The sequence below is a fragment of the Zeugodacus cucurbitae genome, chromosome 4 (assembly GCF_028554725.1).
Source record: "Zeugodacus cucurbitae isolate PBARC_wt_2022May chromosome 4, idZeuCucr1.2, whole genome shotgun sequence".
NCBI classification, from domain to species: domain Eukaryota; kingdom Metazoa; phylum Arthropoda; class Insecta; order Diptera; family Tephritidae; genus Zeugodacus; species Zeugodacus cucurbitae.
Genome location: NC_071669.1, coordinates 67,097,875 through 67,118,747, shown reverse-complemented (window position 1 = coordinate 67,118,747; position 20,873 = coordinate 67,097,875). Strand labels below are relative to the sequence as shown.

At 32.7% G+C, this 20,873-nt stretch overlaps 1 protein-coding gene across 2 annotated transcripts in view; it reads right to left on the bottom strand.

Annotated features, from left to right (window-relative positions):
- Positions 1–242: 242 nt before the first annotated feature.
- Awh (LIM/homeobox protein Awh) overlaps positions 243–20,873 on the bottom strand; it is a 40,277-nt gene continuing 19,646 nt past the window's right edge. Inside the window, exons 2-6 of one of the 2 annotated variants that reach the window (XM_011188034.3) lie at positions 10,073–10,254; positions 7,778–7,995; positions 4,020–4,241; positions 2,657–2,779; positions 243–2,060 (exon numbers count right to left, since the gene is read on the bottom strand). In XM_011188034.3, the coding sequence (XP_011186336.1) occupies positions 1,999–2,060; positions 2,657–2,779; positions 4,020–4,241; positions 7,778–7,995; positions 10,073–10,254 (807 nt within the window). In that variant the 3' untranslated portion in view covers positions 243–1,998. Of the gene's footprint in view, positions 2,061–2,656; positions 2,780–4,007; positions 4,242–7,777; positions 7,996–10,072; positions 10,255–20,873 lie in introns of both variants that reach the window. The other variant, XM_011188026.3, reaches the window with a different exon arrangement.

Below are 20,873 nucleotides of genomic sequence, written 5' to 3'. Positions count from 1 at the left end.
TCAGCCCAGCAATAATTTCACAACAAGACGCTAAGTTCGATGGCCGGATTTAATCCTGCCGACACTTAGTTCAATAGGGAAATCACGGTATTGCAATTAAAAGTGATCTGTAGGTGGTGTTCAAAACCAGTATTATGAAAAATTACTTCGCTGTCCAAATACAAAATCTAGAAATTTGAGGTTATGTATGGTCTACGAATACACCCGCTTTATGGCACAATAAACAACACATTTGTTAAATATTTCTTTTAAAAATTCTTTTAATAGTTTTTTTTTTCTGTATTTAGTTTTGTATTTTATAATTTGTGTTAACTAGCTTTTAGATTCTTTATAATTTGTTTAGTATTCTTTCATTTTTTATTTTAATATTACATAATGTTGGCAAGTATACTCAATTTACAATTAATGCTCTCTCTATTATACATTGGTGTACAACTTAATTATAAGTTAGAGTATAATTTTATTTGTTTACAAATTTAAAAAACAAGAAATAAACAATAACAATTTTTTTAATAATATTATATAAGTATATGCAATTAACATACATGTCTGCATGTAAGTATGTATGTATGTATGTACATTAAATATTTTACAATAGCTTAATGTTAGATTTTCAGAAAGGCGTTACGAAGCTTTAATACATACAAACGTACAAGTGTAGGCTGTGTGCATGTAAGTATGTATGTATGTATGTACATTAAATATTTTACAATAGCTTAATGTTAGATTTTCAGAAAGGCGTTACGAAGCTTTAATACATACAAACGTACAAGTGTAGGCTGTGTGAGTCAAAGTGATTATGAATAAGGTACATACACAGTTATACATATAATATATATAAATAAGTTTAAAAATATTTTAGTGAGAAAAAAATATTTTTTTTTCTTTTTATTAACTAATTTTAGGCGTATACGCTAGCTCAACTATATGTATATACAAACCTAAATTTATGCAGATCTTAAATGTGTGTGTGTGAATGTATTTTTTTTTTAATTTTTATGATTTTTTTCTATCAGGTGCAAACGAGGTCTTATTTACAGGGTCCTAGTTAAGTGTGTGTACATACATATACTATATATAGATTGGTTTGTTTGTTTTGCTAAACTTAACAGTTATAATTGATTTAAAGTAAATTCTAAGGAAATCTTAAATTACAATTAAGGAATGTTAGCGTTAAGGTGAGTTAACTTTTTTACATGGAAATGACGACGCTGCGGCGGCGCATATGTGTTTGTATGTATTGGCACACTTTGAGCGTGCACACAGCAACCGGCGGCAGCGGCACTCAATTGAACTGGTTGCGTCACGATAATTACTATTATATAATTATCATTTATTTATAAATATTTAGTGTTGTTTTTTGCTGAGCCTAAAGTTAGAATTGATTTGTGTTGCTCTTCAAGGTTGACTTTCATGATTTTCGGAAAGTTAAAGGAATTTAAGTACAATTTTATTTAAATTTTTTTATGACAAAATTATTAGTTTTTTTCTACAAAATTATTAATTTTTTGTACCAAAATTGGATTTTAATTATTTTAATTTTTTATAAAAGAAAAAAATCTCAAATTAAAATAAAATTTAACTTCACTGTAAGTTTCGAAAAAATAATGAAATATATTTCACATGTAATACTGGCCACCGGGCATAAGAATTGCTTGGCATAGTTGTTCGCGTCTCGTTTTTTGCTTACCATTTGCAGTTAGCCATTTTCTTGGACGTTTCTCAAATTCCATATTTAATTTGTTTACAATTATTTTGTTTTTGTTTTCATAATTTTGACTAGGTTAGGACGTTTTTTGATTTTTTACGTGTTTAACTGGGTTTGAGTTTTCAAATTTCTGTGCTTTTAAACACAAATTCCTGCGAAATGTGATTTCCTAGGTGCGCACTTAATTATATGAGCGTATGTGTGTGTGTAGCTGTATTTCCGATTCCACCAAAAGTTTTGAACATATTTTTGTATGTATGCCCGCTTTAATGGTGGTTCAAATGCTCCAGTCACACCTCGCTTTGCATGCAATGCACACTCGAGTCCTGGGATAGTTCATCCATGGACGATTCTAAAATGATACGAAAAAGTATGGAAATGGGTTATTTGCGGAATTTAGCTAATATAAAATTGTAAACTAATTCTTCTAAAAAAATAAAATTATAAAAAATTCCAAAATTATGAAATTGTAATATAATGCTAGAAAATAAATTATGCTAGTCCAATTGTTACTATTTAAAAAAAAGTTTTGAATTATATTAACTTCTTTATTTGTATGTATGAATTTTATAAAATGTATTTATAATATATTATTATTTTATTTTAATAAAATAAATGATAATATAGAGTAAAAAAATATATTTTGACTATTTACGAGAAGAATGTGTTAAATCAAAAAGATAAAAATGTAGAAAATACTCATAAAAATACCATTTTTCAAAGATTAAAGGAAAAATAATTAAATAATCCACCAATATGAGATTAAAAGATACCGTTATAATGTTTTAATAACGCGAAGAATACAATTTTTTATGGTAAACTAAAAAATATGAATTTTTGTGTTACCACATTCTTCTAGTAAAGCATTCCAGTATATAAAAAAATATTCTTATTTTTTTAGTAAAAATAATTAAATTATTATTATTAATTTAAAAATTTTTAACTCACCATGCGCTGGATATAATCCTTTTGAGTTGCCGTTCAGGTGCATAGCATTCTGGTTATTCTGAAATGAATACGTTAACTGCAGGTTAATATGGCGGGCAAATGAGCTTCCTTCGGGTTCACGCACTGTAAATTAAAGTGAAGAGATTTTTAGAAAATGATGTTTTCGAAATTTGCTACTGAAATATATTTGTTAAAGATATTAATGGGAGCCAACTGGTTAAAACAACTATTCATGCAGATTTAAGAACTATAAATACAGCGCTATTTAAATATAGACTATGTAATAGTTATTTTTATTATGGAAGTAGGCAAGAGTTATGGGGTTTAAGCGGTTAGATTACAAAGGATTTCAATGCAAAAATTTCAAAATTCACACTAAAAAGCTTCAGAATATTATCTCAACTTTCAATAATACATATTTTCTAGCGGAATTCCTTTCGATATTTCTAAAGTTTTTTCTTCATTAACATTTTTCTATCATATACTATGCTCGCTACAATTACTATATTCTAATTACAACATTCTTTCAACCAACTCGCTATGCACCCAACTAATGGCAGTTCCCCTAGTGCGTATAGAAATAAAATTCGCTAAGGCAACCACTACTAAGTGTCATAATTTCCTGTGGCGCCTTAACAAGATGGCATCATTGGCATTAGCTGCGTCGAAGGTCGTCGCTGTCAACACACGATTACACTTTATGTTTATATTATATATGTATTAATAAAAAAATTTAAAACCGCCAAAGACTCCGTCGGATATGCATATTGTCCAATTTATGTGATAAGCAAAATCGCTGGCGCCGTGCTTTTTAGAAGCGATTAGCTAGTACTGAACTCTAGCGAAAAGTAAAGTGAAAGAATATTATCATATTCAGACACTTATGCTGTAGGAAAAATTATAACTGGTCCTGAGAGTGGTTATTTGAGGACTAGTTACATTTGGACTAGTTCATAATACTTCAACTTAAAAATGTTCTTCTATTTTTTGAAATAAAGCTATAAAAAAAATTAACTGAAAATGGACTACTCCGAAAAAGAGCAAACCAGTACTAGTTATCTAACCAATAACTGACCGTTGACTTTTATTGGAAGATCGTTTTGTAATATAGTTCCCTGACTAGCATTGAAAGCTCGTTCATACCAGTTGCAAAGCAGTTTTGAACTAGTTCATTTCACTACTGGGTTCACCTCACTCACATGAATTTAACTATTAAGCCGTCTATTAACCATTTCTATGCTAAGTGCCAGCAATAGTCAAACAAACAAGCAGACATGCAAATGCACACTTTTAAGAATACTTTTACTAAACAACAACTACAGCTACAACTACAACTACAACAACTACTTACTTTTATTCTTACCAGCATGAATATGTTTTTTTTGTCGCGCTCGCGAATTCTGAAACCAAACTTGCGTTACACGCTTGCTGAGACCGGTCACCGAGGCGATGCGCTCCAAATCCTGTCCATCCGGATTGCTGTCGATCTGAAAGTTGGCCTGCAGCACCTGCAATTGCTCCTCGGTGAAGGTGGTGCGTACGCGTTTCGTTTTACTTTTATGATAACCATCGCCATCACAGCCGTCTGTTGGGTGGAATTGTTGATGCAACAAAAGTTGTGTGTGTATGGAGAACGAAGCGCCGGCGCAAATATAATCAAGATAATCGATAGAGTTATCAGCAGAAGCAGCAGTCGCAACATCGTTATTAGAATTGTTGAATGCCCGAAATTGCGATGACCGAGTGTGGATTAACGGTAATGGAAATAAACATTTAAGAAAAATTGTTATTAGTGTGATTATATGATTGCAAAGATTCTCAAATATTCTAAGAATTGTTATAAATAGATTTTTTTTCGTGTTTTAGTATTTTGTTATCACTGAGTTTATATTGAAATTTTACTAGCGTTGGAATTCTGTTCAGATTGTTTGTACGAGAGTGCATTGTGAATGGCCTTGGTGGCGCCATGTACATATGTCTTTGCAAGACGGAAAATTTAACTTCGTTAGATTTTGGTAAACAAGTGTATATAGAGCCACTAAACTGTATAAAGAAGTGTGCGTAATATTCGAGAACTTAAATTTTCGAAAGAATGAAGATTAGACTCTATAAAATTTGGAAAATTTTCTTAAAACTAATTTTGTAATATAATTTATTTTATTACTCCATATTTGATTAGCCACCTCTGCCGTTCGATTCGCCATTTTTATTAACTTGGAACTCGGTTTAGGTTCTCAAAACGGCAATCACTGTATATTATATATCAAGACTGGTTTCTTCATGAGTTTTGTATTGAAAATAGAGACTCTATGAGAGTTCTCACGAGTGCTTAATGAACTCGTAGACACAAGTCGCAAACATACGATGTTCAAATATGTTTATGAAAGACTTTGCTGAAAGAATTAAGTGATATTCGCCTGAATCCGATCAACATTTTTGAAAGGATTTTCTTGTTAATGGTCTCCAATAACCATAATTTGTAACGACTAACAGTGATATAGAATTTTTAATGCTGTTTTCATAAAATTTGCCCTCTTTGTGGTTTTGACAATTTTTTTGGGTTTGCAGAGAACTTGCTTTTTGGAAGCTATTCATCAACACAACTAAATTAAATTCATTATCAAATGCTTTTAGAAGAATGACCCTAAGCGAATTCCATCACTTTAAAATGGTTTTCTGAATCCCAGAAAGATGTCGAGGCTCAAAACATATTATAAACAGCTCTAAAGATATTAAACAACATTTTTCCAAGATATTAAAGAATCTAGTTTTTTGTTTTACTTCTTAAATATTCTCTTTCACGAGAGAGAGAGTCATTTGATCGCACGATCTTATATTTTTCAGAAATTCAAAACTTTTCCGCCCACTCTTCTAAGCCACCAACGACTTAAAGTCTCTGCAGAAAACCACTTAAAATTGCATTTAAGCACTGCACTTGCCTTGAGGGCATTTAAGCACACCGAGCACTGCACGAAGCGTTTAAAACCAAAATTATTGCACACAACCGGCAAAGTGGCGTAGAAGCAAATGACATAAAACTGGCACTTTTAAGCTTTTGTAGGCCTCAACGTTTGCGCCTATTACAAACAAAATATGATAATACGAGTGCATAAGTACACTGCAGAGCAGAGGATACTAAGCTGGTGCGCTATTAAGTAATGTGTGTATTAGAGGGACTCTATACACAACCACACATACATACAACACATGTACTTAAGTTAGAGCAAACTGCAAAGTAAAGTTGACAAAAACTGCACTCGAAACACAGACTCATACGAATATACATATGTATATGTGTCTATATATATGAGGTAATGTTGTTCTTTCGACTGCTTTGGCTTTGCTTTTGTTTTTGCTTGACTAAAAACCATGCAAACGCATGCGATTTAGAGCTTAAAAGTGAGCAGCGCGCAGGTATAAAAGGGCAACCGAGGGAAGGGGAGAGGGGAAAAGCGAAAAAGTTGGTTGGCTGTGGAAATTGCATAAACATCGAGAACCCTGCTGTTGACCACAGCAAAAAACCACGACCAGTGGCGTATGCATATGGCCATGGCAGACATGTCAATGATGGAGCTCGAGCTCATAAAGCAAATGCGCACATGTGTCAGTGTGTGTGTGTGTGGATATGTATGCCTGCACTTGGCTGTCAACGTTTGCAACCGTTAGCTTGTTTGTGACGTCACATTTGACATGCGTTGTTTTGACATGGTTCTTATTAGTCAAACGTGGCTAACTGAGCAGAGTGCAGAAGCCAATACATACAAACAAACACAATCCTTTCCACAGCCAGAAGCCTGAAAATCGCATGAATGTGCATGCTAAAGTGCGCCTCATGTAGTCATAGAGTCAATCCTTCTTGTCAGGCTTGCTACTAAATATGTGTACGTGTCTGAAATGTTCGAGTGTTTCGCCCACCCAATCCCAAGCTAAAATACTCGTCGGCAGTTCAATGGTTTTATTTTTTTTTTGTTTTTGTTAATGGAGTCTGTGGCAGACTCTACACATCCGTTGGCAGTGGCTTTTCACAGCATTTACACCGAATTCGTCACGGCTACCGTCTGTGCTTTTCGAATTGTTACGCTCGTGTTTCATATTTGGGCTGCTGCATGTGCGTTTCAATGGTTGCCTGCATGCATGTACGGTTATGTCTGCACACTTTTGTCATTGCCACCACAATAAGTCGGCCTCAATAATCGTTGCATGAATTAGTGTCTACTTTGACAAGTGAGTGCAGTGCGCTTACAGTTTTCTAAGCCTTAAAGTGAGCGTGCACTTGTGTGTTCAATAATACCGATAATGTTTGGCAACTGTTCTCAGATGGTTATTTTGTAGTTTAAAGTGTCATTTTAAAGTCTTCAAACGTAATAATTTTAGATATTTAGAATTTTAAATCGAAAAATCATACATAAATCAAGAGGTCGAACACGACCTAATAAAAATGACTCTGACTTTGACCATGTATTGAGATTTCCTATTTAATACTGTTTTTGTGTATATTTTATAAAAGGTCGTAAGGTTCAACCGAGTTTGAGAATTCTCCTGGTATAATATTAAGTCGTACCAGAGGTTCTAATGTTCACTTAAGACTTTGCTAAACCCAATTTAATCAGAATCTTAGCCAATTCCAAACAAGATAGCTGAGTCTATGGTCAAACATTTGGGGACTACTGAAGTATAGCTAGGCGAAGCTTAACTTGGTGCCTCTTAAGTTGATCATTTTGTAATACAATAATGTCTGTGAATGTGAAAACACATGAAAAGACGCACTAGAACAATGGAAAGTCGCTAAATCAAAAATATACTAATACTTACATTTAAAGATAAAATGAGCAAATTTGAATTCCAGTTGATTAGACATTTCAACCAATTTTGCTTCTAGTATAAATTAATGAGATTCTCAACTAGATACCTAAAGCCGAGCCAATAAAAATATCCAAGAGAATACAATATTCATGAATTTAGTGAATTTTGTATGAAACTGATTTAAAGACGAAGAACTTCAAATCTTCAGACACAATTTTCTTTAGAGCCTTACTTTGAAAAAAAGAAAAACTTAAATTCTCGAACCTTATATAAAATTTTTAAAGATATTCCAATATTTCTACAAGTGGTCAAACTTACCGTCACTTGATGTGGTGCCACCCTCGACCGTTTCCAGGTAATGCGCCTTACACAGCACCCGATCGTCGATCAGAGCAAATTGTTCGCCGGTGGAGAGTTGTCGTCCGCACTGATCGCACGCGAAGCACGCCAAATGGAAGACGAGATCACGTGCGCGACGCACCCAATCCGTTGCAGAGATGCCACGACAGCATTTTGAGCATTTTGCGCCAAAGTGTCTAAAAACAGAAAGAAATAGATGAAAGTAAGTCAAAGTATAAATAAAAAATTAGGTTAAAAAGTGCAGGAAAATAGTTTAAGTACAGCCTACATTAAGGCGTTAAGACGCGCATTAAATTCAATGCACGCCATTAAGTGTGTTTGGTTTGGCAGTTAAAGTGTTTAGCTTAAGCTTTAAGCAGCAACGGATTGCTGAAGAGGCTATGTATGTCTACTAAGGCAGTTATGTTTGTAGGTGTGTCTGTATGTGTGTCACATTTGAGTTTCAGCAAATCATGTCGCAGCACACAAATCAGCTTGACGGCGGCGCAAAGTGCGCGCACTTGTCACCGGAAGTGGCATGAGTGAGTGAGTTGTATTGTCTGTATGAATGTGTGTGTGTGTGTCTCTATTGACATTTCAGCTTTATGCTCAGCTCTACACGCCTCGTCACACTTGACACTCTGCGTAGTGAGTCTGCAGTTTATACTGCCGAATCGCACACCTCAGCTGGTGGATACATTTGGAAAGTGTGTGTGTTTGCGCTCAATCGCCTTGGCGACATCTGCATCAATCGACTCGATTGTGTATCTTTTAGATAAAAACAGATAAAAAGCGAGAGAAAAAAAAACTCAAATTAAAGCAACAATATTTATCTATATGTGTCTATAATGCTGTGTTATTCTTAGTTGGTCGCTTATTTAGTGCGACTGGCACATTTGTGCTGGCACAACAGTAACAACAACAACCAAAGTGATATCAGCAGCGCGTATGACAACAACAACAACAATCAACTTAAAATTCTTAGCTTGAAAAATCAATATTTTTACAACCGCATCAGTCATTTACGTTTCATCTCTTTTTTAGAGCAACAAAAACAACAACAACCAACGTGCACTGCTTTGCGTCGTGCCTTGCCACATCCACATGTGTCATTGTATTTATATTCATACAGACAAACAAATGTCTGTGTGTGTCGCAGTCACAGTCGCAACAACTGGTCCGTGGGGACACGGCTGCTGTAAACGGCCGCAACAGCGGCGCGCAACTGACTTTGGGGACACCTTCTGCGACGTCGCTGCTGAATTGTACCAACTCATGCACGCACCACTCAATGGAATTGAGAATTCAAAGTGACAGTAGATAGATAGTGTGTGAAAAAAAACATGAAAAATAAAGTTAAATAAACACGCTTAAATAATACAAAAACAAAAATAAACAAGCGTATATAACAGTTGAGGCGAGCGAGTGAAGGCAAATCGAAGCGAAAAATCGACTTTATGAACATTACTAGCTTTGCATTTAATATTATTTTTGTTTTTGTTGTCTTTACGTATGCTTTGTGTGTTTATTTTATTTCTTTGCGTTTTTTTCTATTTATTTTTAAGCTTAAAGTGTTGAATCAAATGCTCTTAGCTGCGTTACATTTAAAAGTTTCGAAAATATTTTCATATCATACTTTTCGTACAAACATACGCACATACACTATGGCTTCACTTATATTTTAGGGAGTGTGGGAAAATATTTATACGACACCTGAGTATATGGTTTCCATTTAAGGTGACATAAATACACAAATGCATACAAATATCAGACGAACAATGACAATTATTCAATGTTGTTTTTATTGTAGTTGTTGTTGCTTATAAATTTGTCCAGTCAGTTAGGAAAACAGATAGCAATTAAAGCGTAAATATTAGTATTTTTTTAAATGCACGAAAAAAAAATTTTTGGTGAAGTGAAATTTTAACGAAAGTTTGACGAAAAATTTGGAAGTAAGTCGAGTAAGTAGTAATGAAACTGGATTTGTAAGCTTTCAAATAATATATTTCATAAAAATTCTGATACACAATTTTCTATTTCTTGCCAGTATCAAAAATCAATAATATTCAAATATTTTGAGGTTAGTCGAAACAAGAAATTGAAATCTTTTTTCACCCAATTGACTGTCCTTGATAAATTCCCACAATCAAGCGCTACCCAATTGTTATCCCACATCCATATTTTATTATATTACATATCTCCTGCTTTGCCTCAATAAATATTTTATTGTGTATGTTCTGTCCGTTCTCTCGCTTTAGCAATACTCATACTTACTTGCCATAGTCTGCTTTGCAATAGACTTGTCGTTCGCGGATGAAACACGATTGCTGTCGATCGAGCGGGCATTGACAGACGCAACAGCGCAAACAGGTGGCATGCCACGAACAACCGCCAACCTCGAGAAAAAACCGATCCGAGATTGGCTCTCCACACGCCGCGCATGAACGCAGCTCAGTCTGTAAGAAGTAAGAGAAAATTTTAATATAGATTAGTATGAAATTTAGCAGTAGAATTAAATCTAAATCTTAAGCTAGCTATATATATAAATAGTAGAGGTTTTGGGGTTCTTTGTTGGCAGTTAGTGAAAATTAACATTAACGTTAATACGTTAATCCAGTACTTTATACATAATTTAATGAAATAAGTTGGTACAATTAATAATGACGACTCGTGGTAAGCTGGAATTAGAGCTATCTGAGTGCCTGGGTGCGTAGAGGAAGTATATACAATTTTCTAATTAGTAATAATGATATAAATAGAGTTTACGATAGTTTTGTGCCATTACTTGTTTTCAAGCCCATTTGACAGAAAAATTCATTAGTTCGTGACTTCATAAACGAAAGAGCGGAGAATGCTGCAATTGCTTTATTATTTTTTAATTCTCATTCTAACATTAAAAAATACTTCAAATTAAAAATATTTGAATTTCCTAACTTCGACAATTTCAACTAACGGTAATAAATAAATATAGCTTTTTTATAAAAAAAATGTCAAGTCTACAATTTGAAACTCCCAAATGACTAGACAAATTCAAACAATTAATAAAACCACGCTCACTACCGCTAAGTCCTCTAAGTTAAGAAATACGCGAATTTTATGTTAAAGCTCACTATAACAACTGTCATAAATTTAGGTTTTTAGCCATATAAAAGAGAGAGGAGAGGAGAGAAAAGGCATAAATTTATGTTATAACTGTGGAATCACTGCATATTCATTAGAACGTTGGCATTTAGCCGTCGGCGGCATTCGTGATTTTTATATGCTATGTGAAGTTGGCGAAGACGTTAGTTCAGCAGTTAGTTGTTGTTTATGGTTAAGACAGCGCATGTGGTAGATTTGCATTAGTAGCTTCATAAAGCGTTACGAATATTTATGAACCGGCAAAATGTTGCACAAACTTGGCGAAACAAATGAAAATGCTAATCTGGACTTGAACCAAGAGAACAGATGTCTGGAGGAATACATAGAGAAATACAAATAAATGTGTATTGGTGTATGTAACGGCGTTATATTTCGTATATATCATAAAATATATTTATTAGTGATTATGCGAATTCTTCGGAGGTGTTGACACGAAGAATATTAGATAACTTAGACAAAGAAACGGTACTTATTTGCCAAATTAGAGTTTAACTCGAGGGCGCTCAATACCTAACAGCTAAAATGAGCTAATGTGAGTTAATGAGTTGTAAATACCATATACCTTTAAGAAAAAAAGCAAAGCTCAAATCACCACACTTTCACATAAATTAGTACTACAATAGGCTTTTAGCTTTAAACATTTCATTAAATTCAAATTAAAACATAAATTTCAGACTTTTTATGTTAATTACGCTTGAAAATGTTGTTGACTTTCGCTGCCAGTCGCTCTGAGCGGTTATTGCATCGGCTGTTTTCAAAGTTCAAAATATAATATTTTATACTTAAAAGCTTATAACGAATTTTGTGTTATCGACACAAATTTTAAGAAGCAAATTCAGTCGTAAATATTCAAATTTCTTGTGTGTTATAAATTTTGTTGTATTTTTTATATTTTTTGTGTTGTTTTTTTATTTAACTTTTTTTATTTTATTTTAATTTTTATTTTTTATCATGGGCGCCCAAGGTTATTTACGATGTCTCGGCCATTAGCCAAATGGCGTTATAAATATTTTGAAGTGCTTTTTATGTATTATATTTTCGAATATTTTAGTGAAATTTAATTTTCATGAGATTCTAAATATTTCTAACAGACTTTAAAAAGCTTTAATACCGTAGAACTTAATTGTAAACCAACAACCTTGTGCAGCAGCTTTCATATGTAATTTCGACAGAAAGCTCTGAAGCTCAAACCGAAAAAAAATCTTACGCTAGACAAAATTCTTGGAATTTCATCAAGGAAAATAGTACTGATGACGCATAAAGCTTTCGAGAATTTCAAGCTTTTGCGGCAGCTTTCATAAGTTATTTTGACTGAAAGCTCTGAAACCGCAAAAAAATCTTACGCTAGTGAAAAGTAATGTATATCATCACCGATAATTGTTCTGATCACATATAAAGCTTTTGAAAACGGAGAGCTCTCGAAAATTTCAACTTTCTACATATATTACGTTCAGAATACATACGTTCAGAAACGTAATGTAGTTCAAATAACAACAAAAACCATTTATAACCAATATTAATCCCAACAACAACAAGTATTAAGCCACTGAAGCCATTATGTTGTAGGCAAAAGCATTTGACAATATTAAAAATGTACAAAGTGACGAGGATATAACGTATTTACGTGTGAATACGATTTGTATGTACGTTTATTATGGACTCTGAACTAGTTGACGTCCACCATGTTCTCGGGTGACATTTAATATTTTCGTATATTTGTATTTTTTATTGCTACTACTTTATGTTTGATCGCGTGTTTTTGATAACCAACACTAGTTTTGTGAGCGGACAGACCAAACAGTATTTAAAAGTATTTGCGGCCATACAAAAACCAAAAGCGAATAGGTAATATAGTGTGTTTAAAAAGTAATCATACAAAATATTTATTCGCTGTTGGTGATTTTGAAAATAAATTTTCTAATTCCCGAATATTTTTGTTAATAATTAAGCCACTAAATTTTGATAATATTAAAAGTTAGGTTTTAAATGTCGGGTTAAGCAATATATGAGAACTTTACAGAAAGAAAAAATACTTTAAATTTTTTCAACAAAATTTTGTTTAAGTTTAATAAACAAATAAATAATAAATTTAAAAAATATATATTCATATATACATTTGTACAATTGTGAATACTTTTGGCACACACTGTATGCAATAAAAATACCTTTCCATAAATACACATTTCTCTTTACCACTCATAATTCCACATAATTATGTATGTATGAATATAGCTTTTCCTATAGCCACTACTATGGCACTCATTGGTTTGCTGCTGCCATCCTGCCAACTTCCCTTTTATTATCCTGTGTGACATTAAAGCGCCAGCAATGCTATGAGTTGGAATTTTATTACCTTCTATTTTTTGTTATATTTTTGGTGTCCACATTTAGTTGTTGTTGTTTTTGTTGTGCAAGGGGTCGCCGCCTCACAAATGATTTGGGCTTGATGTAATAAATAATTTTGACATGTTTTGTGGGCATAGAAGCATGACTTTTGCATTGTCTGTATCGCCATTTGTTAGTTTGTTACTTCGCCTGTGTGCGTTTGTTCGTGCCTTTATGGCTGCCATGCGCATGCGCACTCATGGCGCCGTGCTACGCTGGTAATACTAATTGAAAAACCATTTTGTTGTACGAGTACATGACAATTCGTAAACTGTTGCTGTTTGTTTTTATTGCTGTACATACATACATACATATGTTTTTTTTATTGTTTTTGTGTCGTGTTATCCTGCGTGTAAACAGGAGCGATTTGTTGTGGTTGCTGGTTGCGGTGAGTGTGGACCCTACGTACTTGAGCGCATACCGCAAAGTACACATACATACATATATTTATACGTACATATATGTATATGCCGTTACATGTCAAAATTATTCATACGCTCGCATATCCTTGCATTGTGATGCTAAACAGAACTTTTATGTGTGTGTGTGTGTGTGAAGTGACTTCAACATATTGCCGCTGTCAAAAATGATTTGTGCAAAAAACAAAAACGAAAAATGAAATTGTCTGTCTCCCCTCTTCATTGCATTTGCGGCGTGTAAACTCTAAAAAAAAAACGGTTTCGTCACAGATATTTTAACAGTTGTTTTCACATCAGTGCAAACGCCCAACAATTCAGCTGCAACCTTAAAAGTCAACTCACATGCTTTGCCTAACTCCCATTTCATCGCAACACTTACACACACACACACACTAACTTATATATTTACAACCACTTCAATTCAGTCTATTCGCATTAGATTCGTTGCTCTGTGTCCATTGCCATTTCATACATATTTATCATGTTTGTTTTTGTTGTTGTTGCTGTTTTATTTCAATGTATATTTGTTATTGTTTAGCTTTTCTCAAGCTACAAAGCCGCATTTATCTATTAAGTAAGCCGTCGCTGTAGTTAGCGCTGCTGCTTCAGCTATCGCTGTTGTCCTCCGCGTCATCGTTGCTGCTGTTCTTCATGTTTTTGTTTTTGTCGCTTTGAAATGATTTTTTGATCTTTACCGCTTGCCATTGTTTACCTTAGCAGTTATACACGTTCGTAGGTAAACAGTAAAAATTTGTCAGTTTAACAACAAATACCTGTACTAAGTAAGCGACTTAGCGGCAGCTGTACAACAACAACAACTATACTCATATCTATATTGGCTTGCATTGCTGTATAGCTGAACATCAAAGCTACGCTCTCGTTCAACTTAGACTTTTTGAACAGGTTCTACTCGCTTGACGCCGCTTCGCGTCACTTTGAAGTGTTACTGTGCCTCAGCGGCGGCGGGCGTGTAGGGTTATGCCCCATAAACATTTAAGTTTGAGTTAAATTATATTAAATTGAAGCTGAAGTAGAAAACTTAGAGAATTTATGGGTCTTGGATGTTGGAGCTTTAATTATAGCAAGAATATTTTGTTTAGAGAAAACTATAGTGCTCCAATTGAACTCAATTCTGGTTATTAAAAAATTTTAGTAAAATTGGAAAATTATAAAAAAATAATTTCGAAATTTTTACAAAATATTTATCGATTGTTTGTTGGGTTTTGATAAATTGTAGATATGTATGTATGTAAGTCTGCTTAAGCACGTGTTCCCCATAATATTATTTTATTTCGTTCAAATTTTTTATTATAATTTTTTATTTTTAAAACGCTCACTTTCAATTAGCGCCAATTTACTACGCAAGTGCATTCTAATAAATTTCATTACTTTTCATATTATTAAGTGGATTTTCATGTGCAGTTATAAACACAATTTATTGCTATAAAATGCAAAGAAAATGTATTTTATTGATTTAATATTATTTATTTTATTTAGCATATAGAAAGTTGCATGATTTTAAATCGTATGAGAAAAAAATATGTGATATTTTCAAAAAATATCGGGAATTTTCGTTTTTTGAAAAAAGAGTCTATATATTCGTCTACATTAATGTTGTCGCCTTCAAAATGGTTCTCCTTAATTTTCCAATCGTCGAAACACATCTTACACTCGATTTTGGGATAGTCTTTGAATCTTTCAGCGATTTCTCATCAGTGAATATTAAACGACAGCCCTTTAAGGTTCTCTTTATTTGTGGAGACAGGGAAAAGTTACAATAGAGTCATGTCTGGATGCTGGGGCATCGTTCAAATATTGTTTTTGGCCGAAAATTCACAAACAAGCAACGCAGTGTGAGTTTTTACAAATGAAAATTGCCTAGCTCATAAAAAATAACTGCCAACCAAATAAAAAAAAAATTACAATTTTGGTCTCTAAGTGCGAAATTCAAAATTCCCGTTATTTTTTGAACACACCTCGTTTACCGATATTTACTCAAGTATTCGTTTCAACATGACCCAAATTGATTATATTGGAATGAGATTAAAATAATAATATTTAATTGCCACAAATTTCATCTGTAACTATGAAAATAACTTCTACGTCTGATTTTTCGAAACTTTTATATCTTATGCTCGATCTCGAAAATGAAAGAATCCATAAAGAGCTACAACATAACTAATTATATCACTTTTGAAGAGCTCAACTCACGTGATACTGCATTCCCACGCTATGTTTTATAGCAACAAATAAATCATAAATGTACACTATATGGCCTTGACCTTTGCACCTAAAAATGCATTTACCATATGTGTGTAAACATAAATATTGTTTCATAAAAAATACAAAAAACTGTAGTGTAAACATACAAATTATGCCATGTAGCTAATAAATTTGATAAATATCAGTGAATATACAAATCTTACACGCAGGTCCTTCTCTGAATTTATAGCTGCACTATTGCAGAGGTTATGCCAACAGCCGTTTATATACATACATATATATGTATGGATGTGTGTGTTTAACTACTTTCTCGCACTTCAATAAAAACGGAATTTGCTAAGGTGCAACCAATGAAATATAAACTTATCGAAGGTGTCATAAAATTGACAAGTCACACATACAGATACATATATACATACATATGTAGATATATACACATAAATGATCTCCAGCGTACATCAGCAGCAATAAAAAAACAACTTTGGTGCAAGTGTAATAAAATGAAATTTTATAAATGTTATAAAAACAGCAAGCAAAAACAAAATATAATGCATAAATTAGAGAATACACTGACGGCAAAAGATGTTCTGAGAAGGCCATAAACATGCGCGCAAACGCAACAAATATGGATAAATGACTAGAGTTGCTTACACAAATCCACACTTTTATTAACTAATAAAAATTTAAACAATACCATAAAAAGTGTGAATACAGATACTTTTGTGTTTATATATATATGAAGATGGAAATCTTTTTGTGTGTTCAAATAAGTTATTGAAAAATTATGCAATTATTCATTTACATGATAATATTAATTTATGGACGTAGGAGAGGTTGTTCTTGACTATAATTAATACTTTTTAGGGGAAAATTTAATTAAAAAAATTAAAATTTTCAGGGCTATAGTTTTGATGTAAATATTTTTTTTGTTACTATACCCTTCTATTTGAAAGAGAGTAACAAAATAATATGAAAAGAAAGGAAGCATCGCTAAAAATATAAGAGTAATTCTCAAACAATCGGAAAGGAAATCTCTAAAAATACCAACAACATGTAAAATTGATTAAATGTTTATAGCCGACGCTGAAAGGGAGTAATAGCTTTACCGCAACGGTTACCCATCTCAATGTACTGAGCGCCTTAGTGAGACTATCTCTATAACTCGAACTCTATTTTTTCATTAATTCTATATATTTCCCTTACATACCTAGTCTACTTCTAAAAACCATTATAAAACTGAAAGTTCCCTTATAAGTCTGAATCATATGTATTTTGTATTTTCATCATTGACACATTGAGCTAGTTTAATAACAATTGTCCAACTTTGAATGGCCTACAGTCATGCTGTTCCGAACATTTTATTATTATATTATCACGTTGTAAGTTATTGTCCTAATGCTGTGGGAATTGAAAAGCTAAATGCTACCGTTTTTGGAAAACTTTTCTTCATTCAATAGTACGCGATGAATGGTGCAAGGCATAAAAAAGCGCACATGATCAGTTGAAAAATTTCACTGTGAAATAAATACGAATTAGTGTCGCTGCTTTGTTACGCACTCTCGAGCCTAGCGGCATTGTTGAGTATTGAAATTTTGTTACGCCTATTTTCCACAGTGTGGCCTAAGCTAGTTGCTCCGATTTCAAAGCGAAGTTAAGTAGTTGACCAACAAGTGATATATATATGTATATATATATTCATACACAAATAAATGAATGTGTGTGTGAACTACTTTTTAAGTGAAAGATTGATTATTTTACAAACGATATATATGTACATATATGCGTGTGTGTAGATATGTAAAATCGCTGCTTACTGCTGCTTGGAATTGATGACATCCCCTCCACAAATGACATATCATTGCGCAAATTGAGTGATCATCAATAATGACAAAGCGATTCGTCATCAATATTGCGCACTGTCACACAGTTAAAATATCAGTCGTAGGCAGTAGCATCAAATTGCCTGAGGTTATACACCCTTTGCGCTGTTGAAGATAATAAAAATCATTTTCATAAAAATTCACGCATCATGCAATGCCCAGTTGAGGCGATCACTTCATTTTCCAGTGGTTCGTTTGTTGGACGTCTCGTTACATTTTATATGATGTGTGTATAAAATTGTTGTTGTTTTAAATAATACAGCAACAATTTTCATGTGACAAGCGTTGTGTGTGAACGCGACGGTGTGAGTAAATCGTATTTGTGATTTCTATTTGAGATTTTATAAATTAAATACTACCGCTCGAGCGTGAGAATATGTTTTACTATCACTTGTACTTGAAAGTAAAGTGTTTATTATTTATAGTGGGTATTAAATTTCTAAAGATTTATAGAAATGTGAAAACTTTTGTTTTTGTATTAGTATCTACTTAGTGATTTTAAGTAGCTAGAGTTGAGTCGATGCCCAACTAAATAACAACAACAAGTTAAATACTTAAAAAATATAATTGATTTCTACTCATTAAACTCAACAATTCATAGCATATAAAACACTATAAAGACATTATTTTTATATCATAATACACTTTCATTTGTAGCTAATGCCTACTTGCGACTTTTTTATTTCACTATAATAAAAATCACTATATATTTAATAAAAAATAATAATAATTTTAAAGCGTTTAAAAAAATATATATATTTATTAATGACTTTATTCCAATATTATTTTTCCTTCTTTCCCAGTATTTTCGCTTGCTTGGCGAGCATTTTATGGCATTTTTAGTTTTATTATGTGTGCTAAATAAAAATTTTAACAGCATAAATAAATAAGCGCTAAAAAAGAATAGCCAAACAGCGTTTTTGCAATAACAATAATAAAGCGTAAAATCGCTAACAATTGTTAAGCATAGCGCCAATGTCGCTTTCACGGGCAAATTTTAATTCAATTTATCTTCTTATTTTTGTATTTTTGACAAGCGATGGAGGCCATTTTTTTATTATTGATGCCTGTAAGCGATTTTGCAACATTTCGAAGTTTTTCAAGCTTATATTTTTAGCAGCTATATGCACATCAGCCATAATGTATATATATGTATGTATATAATAAACCATTTTTCTTATTTTTGTTGTGCATATATTTGCTTAATTCAAATTTATTTTGCTTTATTTATTTCACACCATTGAGTTTCATAGTAAATATACATACATTCATACATAATTAATTTATTTAAGTTTTTTTTGCCAATTGATTTGTGTAAATACCAAAAATCATTCAATTAATTTTAATTACTCCCTTTGAGCAATGCGAAATTAGGGCCGCCAGTTTGCTTATACATACATACAAATGCCTGTCGGGGAGGCTTTGTTTATTTTTTTACGCTCAGTTACATAAATACAACCAAACTCTGACGCAAAAAATCTTCTCCCCGTCAATGCAATTGTTCAATATTAATTTTTTATAATCACCACTGTGCTTTACTCTACTCAATTTCGTTAATTTTTATTCTCAATTGTTTGCTGTTTATTTTTTTTCGCTTTTGCATCAATGCATCGCCAATGAACGCATTAATTATGTTTTGTAGAATAAGCGAAAATATTTAGATAATTTATTGTTGTAAATATTTGCGCAACACATTCGGGCGCCATTGACGCCCAGCAACGGCGCGTCGCAACAACCAATAGCCAAGCAGACGACGCACTGTTGCGCTCGGCCAATCGCAGGCCAGCTGAGCATTGTAGGCAGTTGCTATTTGTATCATGCGTGTGTATATGCATACAAATGTATAACGAGTGTTGCTGTGCACTGACTGTGGAAATAATTGTGTGTTAATTTGCATTGAAATAATATAAAATATATGTATATTTTTAGTTTATAAAAATTGATGATTTAATAAATATTACTTTTTATTTGATTTTCGTGTGTTGTGATTGGCAAAATTTTAATGAAACCTATTTTTTATATATACAAATTATACAACAACAAAATCACTGACGAAATTTTTTTATTAAAGATAATAAAATATAAACAGAAGATTATTAAAAAAAATATTTATTCAGTTTTTCACACATTTTTTGGAAGATTTCTCCAGCACTCTCTTGCGAAATATTTCTAGAAAAAGGTTTTGAAAATAAAGTTGCACTTCACTAACTTGAATTACTAGAAACCACAAAAAAACTTCGAGTTAGCGATACTATCGAGTTACGGAAGGAAATTTGTATGAAACTTTATTTCTTTAGCCAATTCAAGAGTTCGGGTTATGGAGAACTTCGAGTTATATAGAAGTTCGAGTTATGGAAGTTCAACTCATTAAGGCAGTAGTCTGCTTTAGAAGCCGAAGAAAGCGATTATTTAGCAATTTTTTTTTGAAAGGGAAGGAAATGATTGCGGTAAACGGAATTTTAAGACGATAGTGTACTATATTTAAGGCTTATAAAACAATATTTATTATTAAAAAATATTGAAATTTTTTTAAAGTTGTAAGTATTTTTCTGGAGCGCCTGGAGTCTGCACTTGTAAAGCGATGTAATACCGATGAAGTTATAAAATTCCTAATTTCTTCGAAGTTTGAAAAAAAATTCACTTTTTTTACGAAAAAAAAATTGACTTTAAGTTGCAAAACAAGTAGTTTAAATAATACTTTTGTCCATCTTGTTTAGTTCAAATAGAAGATAATTTAATAATAATAATGAAGCTAGATCACTTTGGTTTTTTTCGATCTGACATATATTCTTTTTGCTATCGCCGGCACCGTTTTCTAACACTTGTGAAAATGAAAACTCGAGAAAACTCGCTTTAAAGGTCTGCCTGAGCATTCGCACCTGCTCGACGCTCGGCAACTAAAACTGCTCTAGCTTCGAAAATATGTCGAATTGGCCTCTGGAATTTTAAAGACATATTCTTGGATAGTTTTGGAAGAGATTTTAAACAAAACAAAAAAATTGATTTTTTGAAGGCTGTAAAGCAGAC